Source organism: Oncorhynchus mykiss, chromosome 10 (genome assembly GCF_057628025.1).
Source record: "Oncorhynchus mykiss isolate SJ-2025 chromosome 10, ASM5762802v1, whole genome shotgun sequence".
NCBI classification, from domain to species: Eukaryota; Metazoa; Chordata; class Actinopteri; order Salmoniformes; family Salmonidae; genus Oncorhynchus; species Oncorhynchus mykiss.
In genome coordinates this window covers 49,236,262-49,256,309 of record NC_143031.1, presented here as the reverse complement: position 1 = coordinate 49,256,309, position 20,048 = coordinate 49,236,262, and the positions used below count along the sequence as shown (strand labels likewise).

The 20,048-nt window shown below is 41.2% G+C and overlaps 1 protein-coding gene across 1 annotated transcript; it reads right to left on the bottom strand.

The window, feature by feature from the left end:
- Window positions 1–864: 864 nt before the first annotated feature.
- Window positions 865–16,767, bottom strand: LOC100301687 (reticulon 3). Its single transcript, NM_001160516.1, is given in 7 exon segments — window positions 865–1,447; window positions 1,678–1,736; window positions 1,832–1,878; window positions 6,623–6,692; window positions 10,447–10,585; window positions 10,762–10,969; window positions 16,566–16,767. Coding segments are annotated over 7 exon segments (651 nt in total). The 5' UTR covers window positions 16,645–16,767; the 3' UTR covers window positions 865–1,398.
- Between the last annotated feature and the right edge of the window lie 3,281 nt (window positions 16,768–20,048).

Below are 20,048 nucleotides of genomic sequence, written 5' to 3'. Positions count from 1 at the left end.
TTAGTTCTGTTTGATTCACCCAGATCACATAACACGGCATAAACCATGGCAAATGTGTAGAACTGCAGGAAATTAGCTTTAAAACAAAATGTTTCCCTCAGTCCCAAGGCAAAATTTGTACAATTAAAACATCAAAATCTTCTCTCCACCATCAAGATGGTGTTTGTTAAAATAAAATGTTTTTTCCCCAGGGCCCCAGGTTTGGTTAGTCCGGCACAGTCATAATCACCACCAAACTACTAACTCTTATGGGATGACTTCTCAATTTGAAGTACCAACCACATCTGATGTGATCTTGCTCTAGCTTGAGCAATTTCAATCATTCACTCAATGTTTTAACCAAATGGTTCCCTATTTTACGTCATTGCCGCCATCTACTGCTCAGAATAAAGAACTGTAGCCTCCCTACATCACTCAAACCTTTCATATGTTATCTCTTTTCCCCCCTTCCCCCAAAATTCACAAATTGTCAGGGATGGAAGTAAAATGGGATGAGAGCCAGATGGCACTATATCCTGCGCTGTGGCCTACTCAGTGGAGGGCTATGGGGTGCCATCACCATACTGTACTTCTTAAACCAGTCTTCCGGTTAAGGTGCCAGAGTGTCATTGAAAAACGTTTTTTTGGGGGGGGGATTTTTTAATTCAAGAATTGAAGTGGCATATGTAGCCTACTTAAGCAATCAATGTTTGCTTGTCTAACCCTCTTAGGCTGCTCTTTTGCAAATAAATTGGGCAAATGCTAATACAGCCATATTAAAGTTTGGAACATCTGTGTATGCCTTTACTTTGCTAACTGTTTCCCCAGCTCATACACACAACAGTTTCAATCATGACTGATGAGAGCATTTTTATTTCAAGTTAAATTAATTACTTACAAAATACTCCGTGCAGTGCAGATACCAAGTGTCTTTAGGATGAACTGAGACAATGCTGAAAAGGTTGAGTGCCCCAGAAACTTCACAAAACAAAACACACACCAAGTGTTTAAGTTCTTTTTTTCATAAATTAAAAATGATTTATTTTGTGAAAATGTACAAAACTACAACAAACAACTTTCTCCGCAAAACAGATGAGTACAAACATTTGCTTTTTAGAGATGTTACACACCATTCTGTATCCTTGAAATAATTAAAAGTGAATCCGTGATTCTCCTGACTTAAACCCCCCCCCTGGTTCAACCAGGAATCATATGTTAAGGAGTACATGGTCTTTGAGGATCAAGAGAATGTACCGAATGCGGATGGCTCCAACAACAAAACACAAGCATTGCACCCTATGCAAGTTAGTTACGGTACATAGAATATTGAGCGATGACTGCCACTAGTTCGACGCTGTGTAGGACTGGAGTTGCAGTAGAAGTGAGGGAGATTAGTTGTTGAATAGGGTTCATGAACCGTCACTCTGCTTTGGTGCGCTTTACTGCCCCAGGGAGTTTATCTTGAAGCCTGAAAAGGAAATGGGGAAAAAAATGAATAATACTATACTAGAACAAGGTTGGTGTGGCTGGCCTTTCACCTTTATATACACTGATACATTAGGTGTCATATTGTATCTGGACAAAGACAAATCCTTTTAATGGTCCCACCAAGACAGTTGATCTGCCGAAAAACGGAAAATTGTGTTCTGTGATTTCACTTTATCTACACATTGATGGTAAGAAAAAGAATGCCCTTACTTTGCAAGTGTGACTTCAACTCTGGTGCGAATCAGTTCAATGTATTGATCGATCTGAGTCTGAAAGAGAACCATTTTTAACCAACAAGCACACAGGTTGACAACAAACATTAGTAATTGTATGCCAAATAAAAACTGCTTCCATTCACACTTACTTTATTTCTCTCATAAACCAGAGGCGTGCTGAAGAAAATGATATCAGCTGTCAATGAGAAACAGAGTGGACGTTGGTCAAGTATGTCATTTCTAAGGAGGTTTCCAGATGCACTACATGGCCAAAAGTATGCGGACAACTGCTCGTCAAACATCTAATTCCAAAATCATGGGCATTAATATGGAGTTGGTCCCCCCTGTGCTGCTATTACAGCCTCCACTCTTCTGGGAACGCTTTCCACTATATATTGGAACATTGCGGCAGTAACTTGCTGCCATTCAGCCACAAGAGCATTAGTGAGGTCGGGAACTGATTAGGCCTGGCTCGCAGTTGGCGTTCCAACTCATCACAAAGGTGTTCGATGGGGTTGAGTTCAGGGCTCTTGTACAGGCCAGTCTTCCACACCTATCTCAACAAACAATTTCTGTATGGGCCTCGCTTTGTGCACAGAGGCATTGTCATACTGAAACAGGAAAGGGTGTTCCCCCCCCGAACTGTTGCCACAGTTGGAAGCACAGAATTGTCTACAGTCGTGGCCAAAGGTTTTGAGAATGACACAAATATTTATTTCCAAAGTTTGCTGCTTCAGTGTCTTTAGATATATTGTCAGATGTTACTATGGAATACCGAAGTATAATTACAAGCATTTCATAAGTGTCAACGGCTTTTATTGACAATTACATGAAGTTTATGCAAAGAGTCAATATTTGCAGTGTTGACCCTTCTTTTTCAAGACCTCTGCAATCCACCCTGGCATGCTGTCAATTAACTTCTGGGCCACACTGATGGCAGCCCATTCTTGCATAAGCAATGCTTGGAGTTCATCAGTATTTGTGGGTTTTGGTTTGTCCACCCACCTCTTGAGGATTGACCACAAGTTCTCAATGGGATTAAGGTCTGGGGAGTTTCCTGGCCATGGACCCAAAATATCGATGTCTTGTTCCCCGAGCCACTTATACCCCGACTACACCGCTCGTGTCGAGTGTGTGAGCGTAGCATTTATTTTTTTAGGAATCTAAATTATTCATTTATTGCGCGCGTCAACGAGTGTCTGCGTTGCCAAGGGCTAAAATAGAAGTCATTCCTATTTCTGACGCAGATCGCGCTGCAAGTCCTGCCTCTCCCATCTCCTCATTGGTTTATAGAAGCAGGTACCCACGTGCCATCTCCTCATTGGTTATACCCACGTGGGTGATTGAAAGATGAACTGTTGCCGGTTGTCGTGGTAATACTATGACATTTTAGATGCCAATCACCATATAAGTTAAATGAAAAGGCCTGGAAGGAGGAGAGATTACTAGAAACGATTCGGTTGACCGTTTTTGTGTGTGGATTAATTGTCGGAGTAGAGGACCTTGTGCATTTCAGGTAAAAGAACAACCTGATGTTTATATCCCAGGACAAATTTGCTAGTAACAGCAAGCTAGCTAAATAGGGCAAATTAGCTAGCAAGTGCAAGCTAACTAGCTAAATTGCCATAAGTGTAATGCTTTTTGACCTGTTCCCAAACGAATGTCATTGGTTGAGTTTGTTTTGATATTTTAACCTGCGTGTCGTGATCGCGTTTGGTGCAGGGGGACAAAATAAAATGTATGCACGATAGCGGAAGTGCGCAGTCAGGTTTGGGTTCCATGTGAGTTATCACTTTTGCCTTATGGATAGGTGCTCCATCATGCTGGAAAAGGCATTGTCCTTTACCAAACTGTTCCTGGATGGTTGGGAGAAGTTGCTCTCGGAGGATGTGTTGGTACCATTCTTTAGTCATGGCTGTGTTCTTAGGCAAAATTGTGAGTGAGGCCACTCCCTTGGCTAAGAAGCAACCCCACACATGAATGGTCTCAGGATGAGACAGGACTGATGGTAGCTCTCCCCTTGTCTTCTCCGGACACCAAACAATCGGGAAGGGGATTCATCAGAAAATCTCAGTCCTCAGCAGTCCAATCCCTGTACCTTTTGCAGAATATCAGTCTGTCCCTGATGTTTTACCTGGAGAGAAGTGGCTTCTTTGCTGCCCTTCTTGACACCAGGCCATCCTCTAAAAGTCTTTGCCTCACTGAGCGTGCAGATGCACTCGCACCTGCCTGCTGCCATTCCTGAGCAAGTTCTGTACTGGTGGTGCCCCGATCCCGCAGCTGAATGAACTTTAGGAGACGGTCCTGGAGCTTGCTCGACTTCCTTGGGTGCCCTGAAGCACTCTTCAGAACAATTGAACCCCCTCTCCTTGAAGTCCTTGATGATCCGATAAATGGTTGAAGGTGCAATCTTACTGGCAGCAATATCTTTGCCTGTGAAGCCCTCTTTGTGCAAAGCAATGATGACGGCACGTCTTTCCTTGCAGGTAACCATGGTTGACAGAGGAAGAACAATGATTCCAAGTACCACCCTCCTTTTGAAGCTTCCAGTCTGTTATTCGAACTCAATCAGCATGACAGAGTGATCTCCAGTCTTGTCCTCGTCAACACTCACACCCGTGTTAACTTCTTTGGGACTGGGGGGCAGTATTGAGCAGCTTGGATGAATAAAGTGTCCAGAGTACTGCCTGCTACTCAGGCCCAGTTGCTAATATATGCATATTATTAGTAGATTTGGAAGGAAAAAACTGTTTGAATGATGTCTGAGTATAACAGAACTCATATGGCAGGCAAAAACCTGAGAAAAAAATCCAACCAGGAAGTGGGAAATCTGAGGTTTGTAGTTTTTCAACTCATTGTCTATGGGGTCATATTGCACTTCCTAAGGCTTCCACTAGATGTCAAGAGTCTTTAGATCCTTGTTTGAGGCTTCTACTGTGAAGTGGGGGAGAATGAGAGTGGATTGAGTCCGAGGTCTGGCAGAGTGCCATGAGCTGACCACGCGATACGTGATAGGGAGTTAGCTTGCGTTCCATTGCAATTCTACATACAAAGGAATTCTCCGGTTGGGAACATTATTGAAGATTTATGATAAAAAGTCCTAAAGATTGATTCTATACTTCGTTTGACATGTTTCTACGAACTGTAATAACTGTCTGAACTTTCGCATGGACTTGCCTGCGCGTCGTGAGTTTGGATTGTGTACTAAACACGCAAATAAAAACGATGTATTTGGACATAAATGAGGGACTTTATCGAACAAATCAAAAATGTATTGTGGAATTGGGATTCCTGGGAGTGCATACTGATGAAGATCAAAGGTACGTGAATATTTATAATGCTATTTCTGACTTCCGTTGACTCAACATGGCGGGTATCTATATGGCTGGTTTTTGTGTCTGAGCGCTGTACTAAGATTATTGCATGGTGTGCTTTTTCGGTAAAGCTTTTTTTGAAGTCTGACACAGCGGTTGCATTAAGGAGACATTTATCTAAAGTTCCATGTATAACACTTGTATTTTCATCAACATTTATGATGAGTATTTCTGTAAATTGATGTGGCTCTCTGCAAAATCACCGGATGTTTTGGAGCTACTGTCCATAACGCGACCAATGTAAACTCAAGATTTTTGGATATAAATATGAACTTTATCGAACAAAACACACATGTATTGTGTAACATGAAGTCCTATGAGTGTCATCTGATGATCATCAAAGGTTAGTGATTAATTTTATTTATATTTCTGCTTTTTGTGACTCCTCTCTTTGGCTGGAAAAATGGCTGTGTTTTTCTGTGACTAGGCGCTTACCTAACAATCATTTGGTGTGCTTTCGCCGTAAAGCCTTTTTGAAAGCAGACACTGTGGCTGGATTAACGAGAATTTTATCTTAAATTGTGTAAAATACTTGTATGCCTGAGGAATTTTAATTATGAGATTTGTTATGAATTTGGCGCCCTGCGCTTTCACTGGCTGTTGTTGAGGTGGGACGCTACCGTCCCGAATATCCCAGAGAGGTTAACGAGAATCACTGAAATGTTTTTGGGGGATTTAGTTCATTTGCATGGCAAAGAGGGACTTTGCAATTAACTGCAATTCATCTCTTCATAATATTCTGGAGTATATGCAAATTGCCATCATACAAACTGAGGCAGCAGACTGAAAATTAATATTTGTGTCATTCTCAACTTTTGGCCACGACTGTACAGCTTGTGTGGCCTAACATTTCATGGCTGAGTCGTTGTTGCTACTAGATGATTCCATTTCACAATAACAGCACTTACAGTTGACCGGGGCAGCTCTATCAGGGCAGAAATTTGAGGATCTGGCTTGCTAGAAAGGTGGCATCCGATGACGATGCCACATTGAAAGTCACTGAGCCCATCAGAACAGGCCATTCTACTGCCAATGTGTATCTATGGAGATAGCATGGCTGTGTGCTTGATTTTATACACTTGTCAACAACGGGTGTGGCTGAAATAGCCAAATCCACTCATTTGAAAATGGTATCCACAATTGTACATACTTTTGGCCATGTAGTGTAGCGTTGGACACACCTCTAACATGATAGTATTCAATGAATAGCGTTGTGTTAAACTATCAACCCGATTAAAAGAGCAATTTATTACAGCAGTACTGCACAGGATCTCACGAGGCAACTTAAACCATGTCTACTATACACCATTCAGACCCCCCCCCCCAATGTAAACACAGGTCTGATTGTTTCAATTAAAAATACTTTATCCCATAAGGGACAACATTTTAGGCAGGACTGCAGATACATAAAAACAACAATCCCAATAGTTGAATGAAAAAAAACCATGATAAGTCTAGGTTCCTAGAGAATACTAAAAAACAGACTATCATAACGTGTCTAAGTGACTGGGTGCACCACACTGTTTTGGGACATTAGACATAAAATCAAAGACTGGAGTGTCTTACTCAGTATCAGGATAGTGATGCCATTGAAGACAGCGCCCACATAAGTCAGCAGCCACATGAAACCAGCCAGCTGCAACAGAGGGACCAGCACATTTTAGACCACCACCACACTATACCGCTGAATGCCCTGACAAGCATAAGGGCTGCATTTTCCTTGGCCACAATCGATGTAATTATCATCGAAATTCTAACTGTGTGTGTTTGGGGAAAAAAAAGGTTAAACTATGAAAATAAAGGAAGTCGTTCACTCCATGTTTAAACACAGTGATGCCGAAACATTGGTAAATACCCATTAAATTGCTGGGAGTTTATTCGCCGTTAGTCAGCACCTCCACACAAACTATTATTCTGGGTGTGCGCCAGCTCATGTTTTTTTTATCTGTTTGGGAAAAAAAGGAAAATATAACAAGCATCCCATAATATGTAGCCTTTATTAAAACTTGTTAGGATACCACACACTGGCTGCCTTCAGCTGTGTAATCCACTCCTTTCTTCATCTGATAAACTCTTAATCCCTAATTTGAACATCAGCCAGGTATTTCTCTCTCTGCCAGTCCTCATCACATGACGGCTTTTCAGGCTTTATTAGCCAGCCGTTTCAATGCACAATAGTGTGGACTTCAGTGTTGTGAAAACATATCACCAACGGCACAGAAGGTGACCACAGTGTATATGGACAAAGACTCTTAAGGCATGCAACATTTTTTTGAACAATTATGAGCCCTATTTACAACCATTTTTTTCCTACAGTCAAAATAAATCCATAAAGAAAGTATATTGCCATTCAGTCTAGACAAAGCTAGACTGACAGACTCACAAGTTCCAAAACTACTCCCCTTGCTATACATGCATGACAGAATAGTTTATCAAGCACTGCTAGAAATAATCGTTTAAATCCAATTAAAGCTACAGTATGTAACTTTTTAGGCGACCTAACCAAATTCACATAGAAATGTGGGTTATAGATATTTCATTCTCATTGAAAGCAAGTGTAAGAAGTGGTAGATCTGTTCCATCTACGCTATTTCTATGCTTAAGTTTCCTTTTTGCGTCTTTTGCTTTCGGTTTTGTACACCAGCTTCAAACAGCTGAAAATACAATATTTTTGGTTACGGAAAATACATTTCACAGCAGATTAGATGGTACAAAGATTCTCTACACAATGACTGCTTGTTTTGTCACAAACTGAAATATTACAATTTCAGCAACTAGGAAATGGCTGAGCGATTTCTGCATAGTGCATCTTTAAAGGCCATAGCATTGGAAATATCCTAGACCGCAGTAGCCTATAGCCGATGAACACACACAAAATCAATCAAATGTATTTTAACCCCCTAGAGTCACAGATTGCAACATTTAAAAAATCCCCATCAAAATCCATCAGTTTAAACTAGATATGTTTTTGGCATTGGACGCGTCTCAATCCACCACATCCGTCGATGTCACACTTCCGCATCTGTGGTGAAAGGTGGCAGAGCTAGAGCGGTGTTTGTCAGACCATGAGACATCCCGAAAATCGATCTTCTCACCAAAACAGGTTGATTTATTATGACCACTATGGAAAGGGGAGACTCTCACGAACATGACGGTGGTTTCGGTTTTACTCTACGACTCCCACAAGTGATACCTAAAGGGGTTCTACAATTTAAAATCAAATAGCTAAATAAGCCATAGTATGACAATCTTAAAACAATTCCATATGTAATCTTAGAACCCCCCCTTTAAAGCCCTTTTTACGTCAGCAGTCTGCTTTACAGACACCCAGCCTAAAAACTCAAAAGAGCAAGCAATGCAGAGGCAGAAGTATGGCTAGAAAAAGACAGAAACCTAGGAAGAAACCTAGAGAGGAATCAGGCTCCAAGGGTTGCCTAGCAGAGGTCGACGTGGTCGATTAATTAGGGTCGATTTCAAGTTCATAACAAATCGGTAATTGGCCTTTTTGGACGGCGATTACATTGCAATCCATGAGGAAACGGCGTGGCAGGCTGACAACCTGTTACGCGAGTGCAGCGTCAAAAGGACCTTGTGGCTGCAAGGAGCCAAGTTAAGTTGCTAGCGAGCATTAAACATATCTTATAAAAAAACTATAAATCTTCACATAATCACTAGTTAACTACACATAGTTGATATTACCAGGTTAACTAGCTTGTCCTGTGTTGGATATAATCAATGCGGTGCCTGTTAAGTTATTGAATCACAGACAACTTCACCAAACGAAAAAAAGCACAATCTTTGCACAATTGTACCTAACCATAAGCATCAATGCCTTTCTTAAAATCAATATACAGAAGTATATATTTTTTAAGCCTGCATATTTAGTTAAAATAAATTCCTGTTAGCAGGCAATATTAACTAGGGAAATTGTGTCACTTTTGGGTTCAGTGCAAGCAGTGTCAGGGTATATGCAACAGTTTGGGACACCTGGCTCGTTGCGAACTGTGAACAAATTTGCCAGAATTTTACATAATTATGACATAACATTGAAGGTTCTGCAATGTAACAGCAATACTTAGACTTAGGGCTGCCACCTGTTCTATAAAATAAGGAACGGTTCCGCATTTCACTGAAAGAATAAACGTTTTGTTTTCGAAATGATAGTTTCCAGATTTGACCATATTAATGACCAATGGCTCATATTTCTGTGATTATTATATTATAATTAGGTCTATAATTTGATAGAGCAGTCTGACTGAGCGGTGAAAGGCTGCAGCAGGCTTGTAAGCATTCATTCAAACAGCACTTTACTGCGCTTGCCAGCAGCTCTTAGCAATGCTTGAAGCACAGAGCTGTTTATGACTTCAAGCCTATCAACTCCCGAGATTAGGCTGGCAATACTAAAGTGCCTATAAGAACACCCAAAGGTCAAAGGTATATGAAATACAAAATGGTATAGAGCGAAATAGTCGATGCATCACAATTCCTATAATAACTACAACTTCTTAACTGGGAATATTGAACCACCAGCTTTCATATGTTCTCATGTTCTGAGCAAGGAACTTAAACGTTAGCTTTTTTACATGGCACATATTGCACTTTTACTTCTCCAACACTGTGTTTTTGCATTATTTAAACCAAATTGAACATGTCATTATTTATTTGAGACCAAATATATTTTTAGTTCTGTATTATATTAAGTTAAAATAAGTGTTCATTGCTCATTCAGTATTGTTGTAATTGTCATTATTACAAATATATACAGTTGAAGTAGGAAGTTTACATACACTTAGGTTGGTCATAAAAAATAAAAAAAAACTTGTTTTTCAATAACTCCACAAATTTCTTGTTAACAAACTATAGTTTTGTCAGGAGGAATGGGCCAAAATTCACACAACTTATTGTGGGAAACCTGTGGAAGGCTAACCGAAACATTTGACCCAAGTTAAACAATGTAAAGGCCATGCTACCAAATACTAATTGAGGGTATGTACACTTCTGACCCACTGGGAATGTGATGAAAGAAATAACTGAAATAAATCATTCTGACATTTCACATTCTTAAAATAAAGTGGTGATCCTAACTGACCTAAGACTGGGATTTTTACCAGGATTAAATGTCAGGAATTGTGAAAAACTGAGTTTAAATGTAAGTAAACTTCCAACTTCAACTGTAAATATAAATATATATAAAAAAAATCAATTTTTTTATTTTTTTAAATTGTCCGATTTTTAAAAAAATCCTCCAATAAATCAGTATCGGCGTTGAAAAATCATAATCAGTCGACCTCTAGTGCCTAGTCCTCTTCTGGTTGTATCGGGTAGACTTAAGAGTACATGTGGCCATTAATGCCAGATAGTTATTCAAGAGTGAGATCTTAAGCAAGTACCTTCAGCGAGTCCACCAGGTCCTCCACCAGCAGCAGGTGCCTGGCCTGTGTGATGGCAAGATTCACATAGGTCAGACACACATCCACATATTTTCGCAAAATCTCAGGCTGAACGGTCAGGTCCTTCTCCATCAGAGCCCTGAGGGAGACAAAGATTTACCATCATCACCAAAAAAACAAAACTAAGCTTAAACTACAACGACTCAAATCAGACAATGACTCCAAGGGGTAAAGTTCAATGTGCCTTGTGTACTACTAAGTACACTAACAATATATCCTTGTTCTCCCATCATATCCCAAACTGAGCTGTCGTACTTGAAGGGGTGGCCCTCTTCAGACTTCTGCACTGCCTGAATGACAGACTTGTAGACGCGGAAGGTGATTGTGACACAGAGCAGTGCCAGCAGCATGTAGGAGACCACACTGATGACGCTGAAGGTAGCCAGGGACAGAAGGACCAGCAGGGACATGCCAAAGGCCACCGCAGATTTCTTTGGGTCCCGCCAGTACACCAGCTCCATCACTTGAAGAAGGACGAGGGACAAACAGGAGGGAACAGGATTAATTATCAAGCCAATCCTGACGGTTGGACGATCACAGATCTCATTTATATAATGGGCATTTTCATTAACCTCTCTGGGGTAGGGGGCAGTATTTTGACATCCGGATGAAAAGCGTGCCCAAAGCAAACTGCCTACTACTCAGGCCCAGAAGCTAGGATATGCATATAATTGGTAGATTTAGATAGAAAACACAAACGTTTCTAAAACTGTTAAAATGATGTATGTGAGTATAACATAACTGCTATGGCAGGCGAAACCCAGAGGACAAACCATCCCCCAAAAAACCCATTCAGCCCATTCATTATTTTCAATGGCTAGTACTAATTATAAGCCCAAGTGCTCCCAACCTGCAGTTCCTAGGGCTTCCACTAGATGTCAGTCTTTAGAAAGAGTTTCAGGCTGTTTTTTTTATTTTTTAAATGACCCAGAAAGTGTCGTTTTTCTAGGTGGCTCCCATTTTGGCTGTAATGTTTCCAAGCGTGTGGAGGAAAGCGTGTTCTCATTTTTCTCCGGTAATGAACATACTATTCTCCGTCTTAAATTTGATTGTTTATTTGCGTATTAGGATACCCAAGTTTTGATTATAAACGCTGTTTGACTTGCTTGTTTGGAAAAGTTTATTAGTTATGTTTGGGATTCATTTTGTATGCATTTTGATGGAGGGAAACAGTGGATTATTGACTGAAGCACACCAGCTAAACAGTTTTTATGGATATAAAGAAGGACATTATTGAACAAAACAACCATTTGTGATGTAACTGGGACCTTTGAGTGCCAACAGAAGAAGATCAAAGGTAAGGCATTTTTTATATCACTATTTCTGACATTTGTGTCGCACCTGCCTGGTTGAAATATGATTTTCATGTGTTTGTATGCGGGGTGCTGTCCTCAGGTAATCGCATGGTTTGCTTTCGCCGTAAAGCCTTTTTAAAATCTGACACGGCGGCTGGATTAACAAGAAGTTTAGCTTTATTTTGATGTGTAACATATTTTCAAGAATGTTAAATATTTGAACGTAGCATTTTGGAATTTCGCGCTCTGCAATTTCACTGGATGTTGGCCAGGTGGGATGCTACCGTCCCACGTACCCTAGAGGTTAAAAAGGACCCTGAGCACCAACATGAAGTTCATAGGATCATGTCAAATTGAAAGCAAAGAATTTTTATATATATATATATATATATATATATATATATATATATATATATATATATATATATATATATATATATATATATATATATATATATATATATATATAACTCTGCAAAATAAAATCCTCACTGTCAACTGTATTTTCAGAAAACTTAACATGTGTAAATATTTGTATGAGCATAACAAGATTAAACAGCAGACAAACTGAACAAGTTCCACAGACATGTGACTAACATAAATTGTATAATGTGTCCCTAAACAAGGGGGGGGGGTCAAAATCAAAAGTAAGTCCGTATCTGGTGTGGCCACCAGCTGCATTAAGTACTGCAGTGCATCTCCTCCTCCTCCTTCTCCTCGCCTCCTTTAGTTCCACCTCCCACACATGCAGTGACCTCACCTGGTTTAAATTATGTTTCTAGAGACAATATCTCTCATCGTCACTCAATGCATAGGTTAACCTCCACTGTATTCACATCATACCATACCTTTGTCTGTACATTATGCTTTGAATCTATGCTGCTTTTACTCCGTTTCGAAAGTACTAGACGACCAGTTCTTATAGCCTTTAGCCGTACCCTTATCCCACTCCTCCTCTGTTGATGTAGAGGTTAATCCAGGCCCTGCAGTGCCTAGCTCCACTCCCATTCCCCAGGCGCTCTCATTTGTTGACTTCTGTAACCGTAAAAGCCTTGGTTTCATGCATGTTAACATTTGAAGCCTCCTCCCCAAGTTTGTTTGTTCAATGTTTTAGCGCACACTGCCAACCCGGATGTCCTAGCCGTGTCTGAATCCTGGTTTAGGAAGACCACCAAAAACCCTGAAATTTCCATCCCTAACTATAACATTTTCTGATAAGATAGAACAGTCAAAGGGGGCGGAGTTGCAATCTACTGCAGCGAGAGCCTGCAGAGGTCTGTGCCCAAACAATTCGAGCTTCTACTTCTAAATCCACCTTTCCAGAAACAAGTCTCTCACCATTGCCACTTGCTATAGACCACCTTCTGCCCCCAGCTGTGCCCTGGACACCATATGTGAATTGATTGCCCCCCCCCCCCCCATCTATCTTCAGAGCTCGTGCTGTTAGGTGACCTAAACTGGGACATTCTTAACATCCCCGCCATCCTACAAACTAAGCTTGATGCCATCAATCTCACACAAATGATCAATGAACTTACCAGGTACAACCCCAAATCTGTAAACACGGGCACCCTCATCATAGATATCATCCTAACCAACCTGCCCTCTAAATACACCTCTGCTGTCTTCAACCAGTATCTCAACCTCACTGCCTGCGGTCAAACGACCACCACTTATCACTGTCAAACGCTCCCGAAAACACTTCAGCGAGCAGGCCTTTCTAATCGACCTGGCCTGGGTATCCTGACCTCACTCCATCAGTAAAGGATGCCTGGTTATTCTTTAAGTGCTTTCCTCACCATTTTAAATAAGCATGCCCCATTCAAATTGAACCAGGAACAGATATAGCCCTTGGTTCACTTCAGACCTGACTGCCCTTGACCAGCCCAAAAACATCCTGTTGTGTACTGCATTAGCATCGAATAGCCCCCGCGATATACAACTTTTCAGGGACGTTAGGCCTCCTCCCAGCTGCCCACTGCACTGAGGCTAGGAAACACTGTCACCACTGATAAATCCACGATAATTGATAATTTCAATAAACATTTTTCTACAGCTGGCCATGCTTTTCACCTGGCTACCCCTACCACAGTCAACAGCCCTGCACCCCCCACAGCAACTTGCCCAAGCCTCCCCATTTATCCTTCACCCAAATCCAGATAGGTGATGTTCTGAAAGAGCTGCAAAATCTGGACCCCTACAAATCAGCTGGGATAGAAAATCTGAACCCTCACTAAAATTATCTGCCAAAATTGTTGCAACCCCTATTACTAGCCTGTTCAACCTATCGTCTGAGATCCCCAAAGATTGGAAAGCTGCCGCGGTCATCCCCCTCTTCAAAGGAGGAGACACTCTAGACCCAAACTGATACAGACCTATATCCTACCCTGCCTTTCTAAAATCTTCGAAAGCCAAGTTAACAAACAGATCACCGGCTATTTCGAATCCCACCGTACCCACCGCAATCTGGTTTCCGAGCTGGTCATGGGTGCATCTCAGCCACGCTCAAGGTCCTAAACGATATCATAACCGCCATCGATGAGAGACAATACTGTGCAGATGTATTCAATGACCTGGCCAAGGCTTTCGACTCTGTCAATCACCACATTCTTATCGGCAGTCTCAACAGCCTTGGTTTCTCAAATGACTGCCTCGCCTGGTTCACCAACTACTTCTCAGACAGAGTTCAGTGTGTCAAATTGGAGGGCCTGTTATCCAGACCTCTGGCAGTCTATGGGGGTGCCACAGGGTTCAATTCTCCGGCCGACTCTTCTCTGTATACATCAATGATGTCGTTCTTGCTGCTGGTGATTCTCTGATCCACCTCTACGCAGACACCATTCTGTATATTTCTGGCCCTTCTTTGGACACTGTGTTAACTAACCTCCAGATGAGCTTAAATTCCATATAACTCTCCTTCCGTGGCCTCCAACTGCTCTTAAATGCAAGTAAAACTAAATGCATGCTCTTCAACCAATCACTGCCCACACCTGCCCGCCCATCCAGCATCACTACTCTGGATGGTTCTGACTTAGAATATGTGGACAACTACAAATACCTAGGTGTCTGGTTAGACTGTAAAATCTCCTTCCAGACTCACATTAAGCATCTCCAATCCAAAATTAAATCTAGAATCGGCTTCCTATTTCACAACAAAGCATCCTTCACTCACACTGGCAAACAAACCCTTGTAAAACTGACTATCCTATAGATATTTGACTTCGGCCCTGCCTTATCGCAGCTCACTGGTCACCATAGCAGCACCCACCCGTAGCACGCGCTCCAGCGGGTATATTTCACAGGTCATCCCCAAAGCCAACTCCTCCTTTCGCCACCTTTCTTTCCAGTTCTCTGCTGCCAATAACTTGAACAAATTGCAATTTTTAAAAATTTTTTTATTAAACATTGAACAATCACTGAAGCTGGAGACTTGTATCTCCCTCGCTAACTTTAAGCATCAGCTGTCAGAGCAGCTTACCGATCACTGCACCTGTACACAGCCCATCTGTAAATAGCCCAGCCAACTACCGCATCCCCATATTGTTATTTATTTTGCTCTCTTGCACCCCAGTATCTCTACTTGCACATCATCTGCACATCTATCACTCCAGTGTTAATGCTAAATTGTAATTATTTCACCACTACGGACTATTTGCCTTACCTCCCTAATCTTACTACATTTGCACACACTGTACATATATTTTTCTATTGTGTTAATGACTGTACGCTTGTTTATCCCATTTGTAGCTCTGTTGTTTTTGTCACACTGCTTTGCTTTATCTTGGTCAGGTCGCAGTTGTAAATGAGAACAAGTTCTCAACTGGCCTACCTGGTTAAATAAAGGTGAAATAAATAGAAACAATTAAAAGGCCCCTCCCCCTGTGAATATGATGCCAGTTCAGAAAGGACTAGGCTACATCCATTACATATTTCACCTACATGTAATAAGTGATGATCTTGTACACAACTAAAGGTGACTGGTATAACAAAGGTGGCCTAACAACCAGAACAGGGAATGCATCCTTATTTCCACACAGGAAATAACTGACCTGACAAGGTTGGTTTTGATTATTGAAAGCAAAAGGCTGGTAGCCATGCTTCTGCTCATCCAATTTTAGCCAGGTTGATTATTAGAAACATTCGAATAGGGGCGTGTGCTCTTCCCAATCTAGTTAGGCATCTCTCATGTATCCATAGGAGTCTCCTGAATGTGGCAGTATAACGTTAAGAGTCTTCGTAGTCTTTTAGCTAAATGTTAAAGTAATATTTTATTTGAATAAGCTTGCAGCTTTAGCCTCAGTAAGTAGGTAGCGTATTAGTTAGCTTGCAACACGTTGAAAATACAATTGTTACCTTACATAGTTAAGAGATCAGAGATCAGCTGAGTGAACAAACGACCTATTGTCGTCAGCTACTCGAACATACAAAGGCTTTCTTTGGTCTCAAACGGTCCCATTATTTATGGTATTTGGCATTTCGCAACACTGCTAAAATAAATAGAGGGCGTTATCTATAGCTAGTTATTTATTGATGTATTTATTGTATTCTACTTAGTTAGCCAACATGTGTGTCCTGTTGTGACATTGCTAACGTTAGCTAGCTGCTAGGTCAGCCAGCTTGCTGTCAGGTCAAACGAGTAAATCTTCCCGCACGTCAATTGTTCGAACTTGCATCGATATATACACAAGGGTGGTTGAACTGATCTCGAACTAAGTCAAAATGTTTGCATTCAACACAAAAACGCTTTAGAAAATAACGTCCTACCGTAATATGTGGATTCTTTGGTCGATGAAGCGTTCATAGCGCACGAAATCTGGGCAGACTGTGTCGTCGGATCTGCCATTTTTTAAACGTAATAAATTAGATTTGTGTAGCTATATATGTTCTGGTCAAAATCCTCCAAATTCTCTTTTTTTTTAATGGATGACAGATGGAAGCTGAGTTGACTCCCCACGCCCGTTGGTCGTTTTGAAAATGTTTTTTCTATCTAGTATTCTGGCACAAGCACAAATGATGACGTCATGTTCGTATGGTAATGACGAAACTTTCAAAATAAAAACCCACATTTCAAAACTGCAATGTGGATTGAAAAATGTAATTTAAGCAATGGCCAATGTTATTGTGACAAAAAGAAAATGCAATAAGTACTTTTTTAAAACAAATTTTAAAAAATATGGTTTAATATTATTTTTTTTTACCGATAATGGAAAAATAAAATTTTGACACTGGTATGTTGACAACATTGGCCTGTAAAGAGAACACTTTTCTACAGGGGTGCAACTTTGGTTTTAGAAGTGAGGGGGACATAAACATAACTTTTTGCAGGGAGTCTGAGGGTCCTCCCATTTTAGGGGCATCTAAAGCTAATTTCCTGAATTTCTACACAATCTAATATGACCCATAGCCCTTCTAGCCATTTATATTTAGAACAACAAAAAGTTACCAAAATGCCCACTGTCATCAAACTAGGTAAGAGACCATTACTTAACTTTTCATTGTCTTTGTTAAGACATTATCTATATCAAATTTCATCCAGACCGCCCAGCCAGCCAGAGCCACTTGTACGCCCGGCCCCCACCAATCTAGCCAATGACTCAACTCTCTCCCCAACACAACTTCCTTCCCATCTTTTTTCTTTTTTATGTTTCGAGGGAAAGGTTTGGAAATCAAAAGTTGGGTAAAAACACACATACATACACCTCCTACACATTAACACACAGAAACAGTATATCCTCCATATAATTCATATCAAAGGCCTAATAGTACTGTAGAGCTATTTTTACTTGCACACAATATAGATGGGTCACCACATCCTGCCCCTAGCGGTCCATGGCTTAGTGAAACACTCATTATTGGTTTCAGGTGTGTTAGGCCAAGGCCAGAGTGACAACGAAGAGTATGGCAGACCCCCAGGGCCAGGATTGAGCAGCCCAGCAGCTAGCAATAGGTATCTCCCCTGACGTGGACATGTTTTCAATACAGACTCCTTTTGTCGTACAGTATTCTATATGAGGAATCCAGACCTTATGAAAGTTGCATAGTATACCCTTAATCTTGTACTAAATCAAATCTAGTGATACATAACTTGACATTTCTGCCATCCATTGTGACATTGTGGGAGGATAAACCTTCCAATTAATGGCAATGCATTTCTTAGCCACAATAAATGCTAGATTACACAGTTTCTTCTGTCTCCATTATCAACATTTCAAAGCAAACAAAAACAGGGAGAATCTGTAGACATGCTGAGATAAAAGGACATAATCTATGCCAGAATTCAGCCAGCATTCACAAGACCATAACATTTGTGTTTTACATCTTCAGCAGAGGAATTACATTTCTGAGTGCATGATATTCGGTTTAACTGGTATATAGTATGTTCCAGTGATGGTCTAAAACTGCAGTAATTTACGTCTGACATTATATGAACATGACTAGGCATTCTAACATACACTACTTCCAGTGATGGTCTTAAACTGCAGTAATTTACGTCTGACATTATATGAACATGACTAGGCATTCTAACATACACTACTTGACCAAAGGTATGCGGACACCTGCTCATCAAACATCTCATTCCAAAATCTGGGGCATTAATATGAAGTTGGTCCCCTTTGCTGCTATAACAGTCTCCAATCTTATGGGAAGGCTCTCCACTAGATGTTGGAACATTGCTGCAGGGACTTCCATTCAGCCGCAAAAGCATTAGTGAGGTTGGGCACAGATGTTGGTCGATTAGGCCTGGCTTGCAGTGGGAGTTCCAATTCATCCCAAAGGTGTTCGATGGGGTTGAAGTCAGGGCTCTGTACAGGCCAGTCAAGTTCTCTCACACCGATCTCGACAAACCATTTCTGTATCGTCCTCGCTTTGTGCACGGGGGCATTGTCATGAATTAACAGGAAAGGGCCTTCCCCAAACTTTTGCCACAAAGTTGGAAGCACAGAATCGTCTAGAATGTATGCTGTAGTGTTAAGATTCCCCTTCACTGGAACTAACAATGAAAAACAGCCCCAGATCATTATTCCTCCTCCACCAAACTTTACAGTTGGCACTATGCATTCAGGTAGGTAGCGTTCTTCTAGCATCCGCCAAACCCAGATTCCTCCGTCGGACTGCCAGATGGTGAAGCGTGATTCATCGCTCCAGAGAACACGTTTCCACTGCTCCAGAGTCCAATGGCAGCAAGCTTTACACCACTCCGGCCGAAGCATAAGCATTGCGCATGGTGATCTTAGCCTTGTGTATGGCTGCTCGGGCCATGGAAACCCATTTCATGAGGCTCTCGACGAACAGCTCTTGTGTTGACGTTGCTTCCGGAGGCAGTTTGGAACTCGGTAGTGAGTGTTGCAACCCGAGGACAGACTTTGTGTATCACAGTGCAATTATAAAACTGGTGGGGGACAAAAATGCAATTTCAGAATGTGTGGCGGGGGGGGGGGGGGGGGGGTTCATGTCACCATTGGAAATTGCTCCCCTGCTTTTCTACCTGTCTCAGCTAAAGTGGAGTGGGAAATACTCAGTAGCATCTTTACTAACCAAATAGGGTTCGTTTTGGAGGAGGACTATGTTGCACGGCCGCATGCTAGCTTTTCACTCCGCCTCCCCTATACCCCAATGCAATGCACTGGAAAAGACTGTACATGGATACATATTGGCTTGTAAAGAGAGAACTTTTCTACCTGCCTCAGCTAAAGTGGTATGGGAATTACTCAGTCGTACATATCCAGCAGCACTTCATTATCCACCCCCTCCATAGCTCCCAAATGCAATACACTGTAATAGACTGTGCATGGATACATATTGGCAAAAAAAAGTTGCAGTGTATTATTGTATTGGGGGCTATGGAGTGTTGCAGGATATGCATGACATGGTCCCCCTCCAAAACTACACATATGTGGTTAGTAGAGAGCCTACAGAGTATTTCCCACCCCAGTTTATATAGGACAGGTATTAGTGTTTTTTTTTCTCTACAACCCAATAAGTATACCATATACAATGTATTGCATTGCAGTGAATGAGTGGGTGGATTAAGGAGTAACCAGCACTCTGTATTAAACCTGTTGCTCAGCACAAGCGACCATTTCAAATTTTGCAGATTGAGTAAACCAATAAATAACATATAGTTGTATTTTATTAAATGTGTATTTCTTTAAATATAGCTTACACCATGACTTTCAACGTACAAGCATTTATGTAAACTTTCAAAAGAAATGCTGGAATAAATAATACAATATTACAAATAAATAC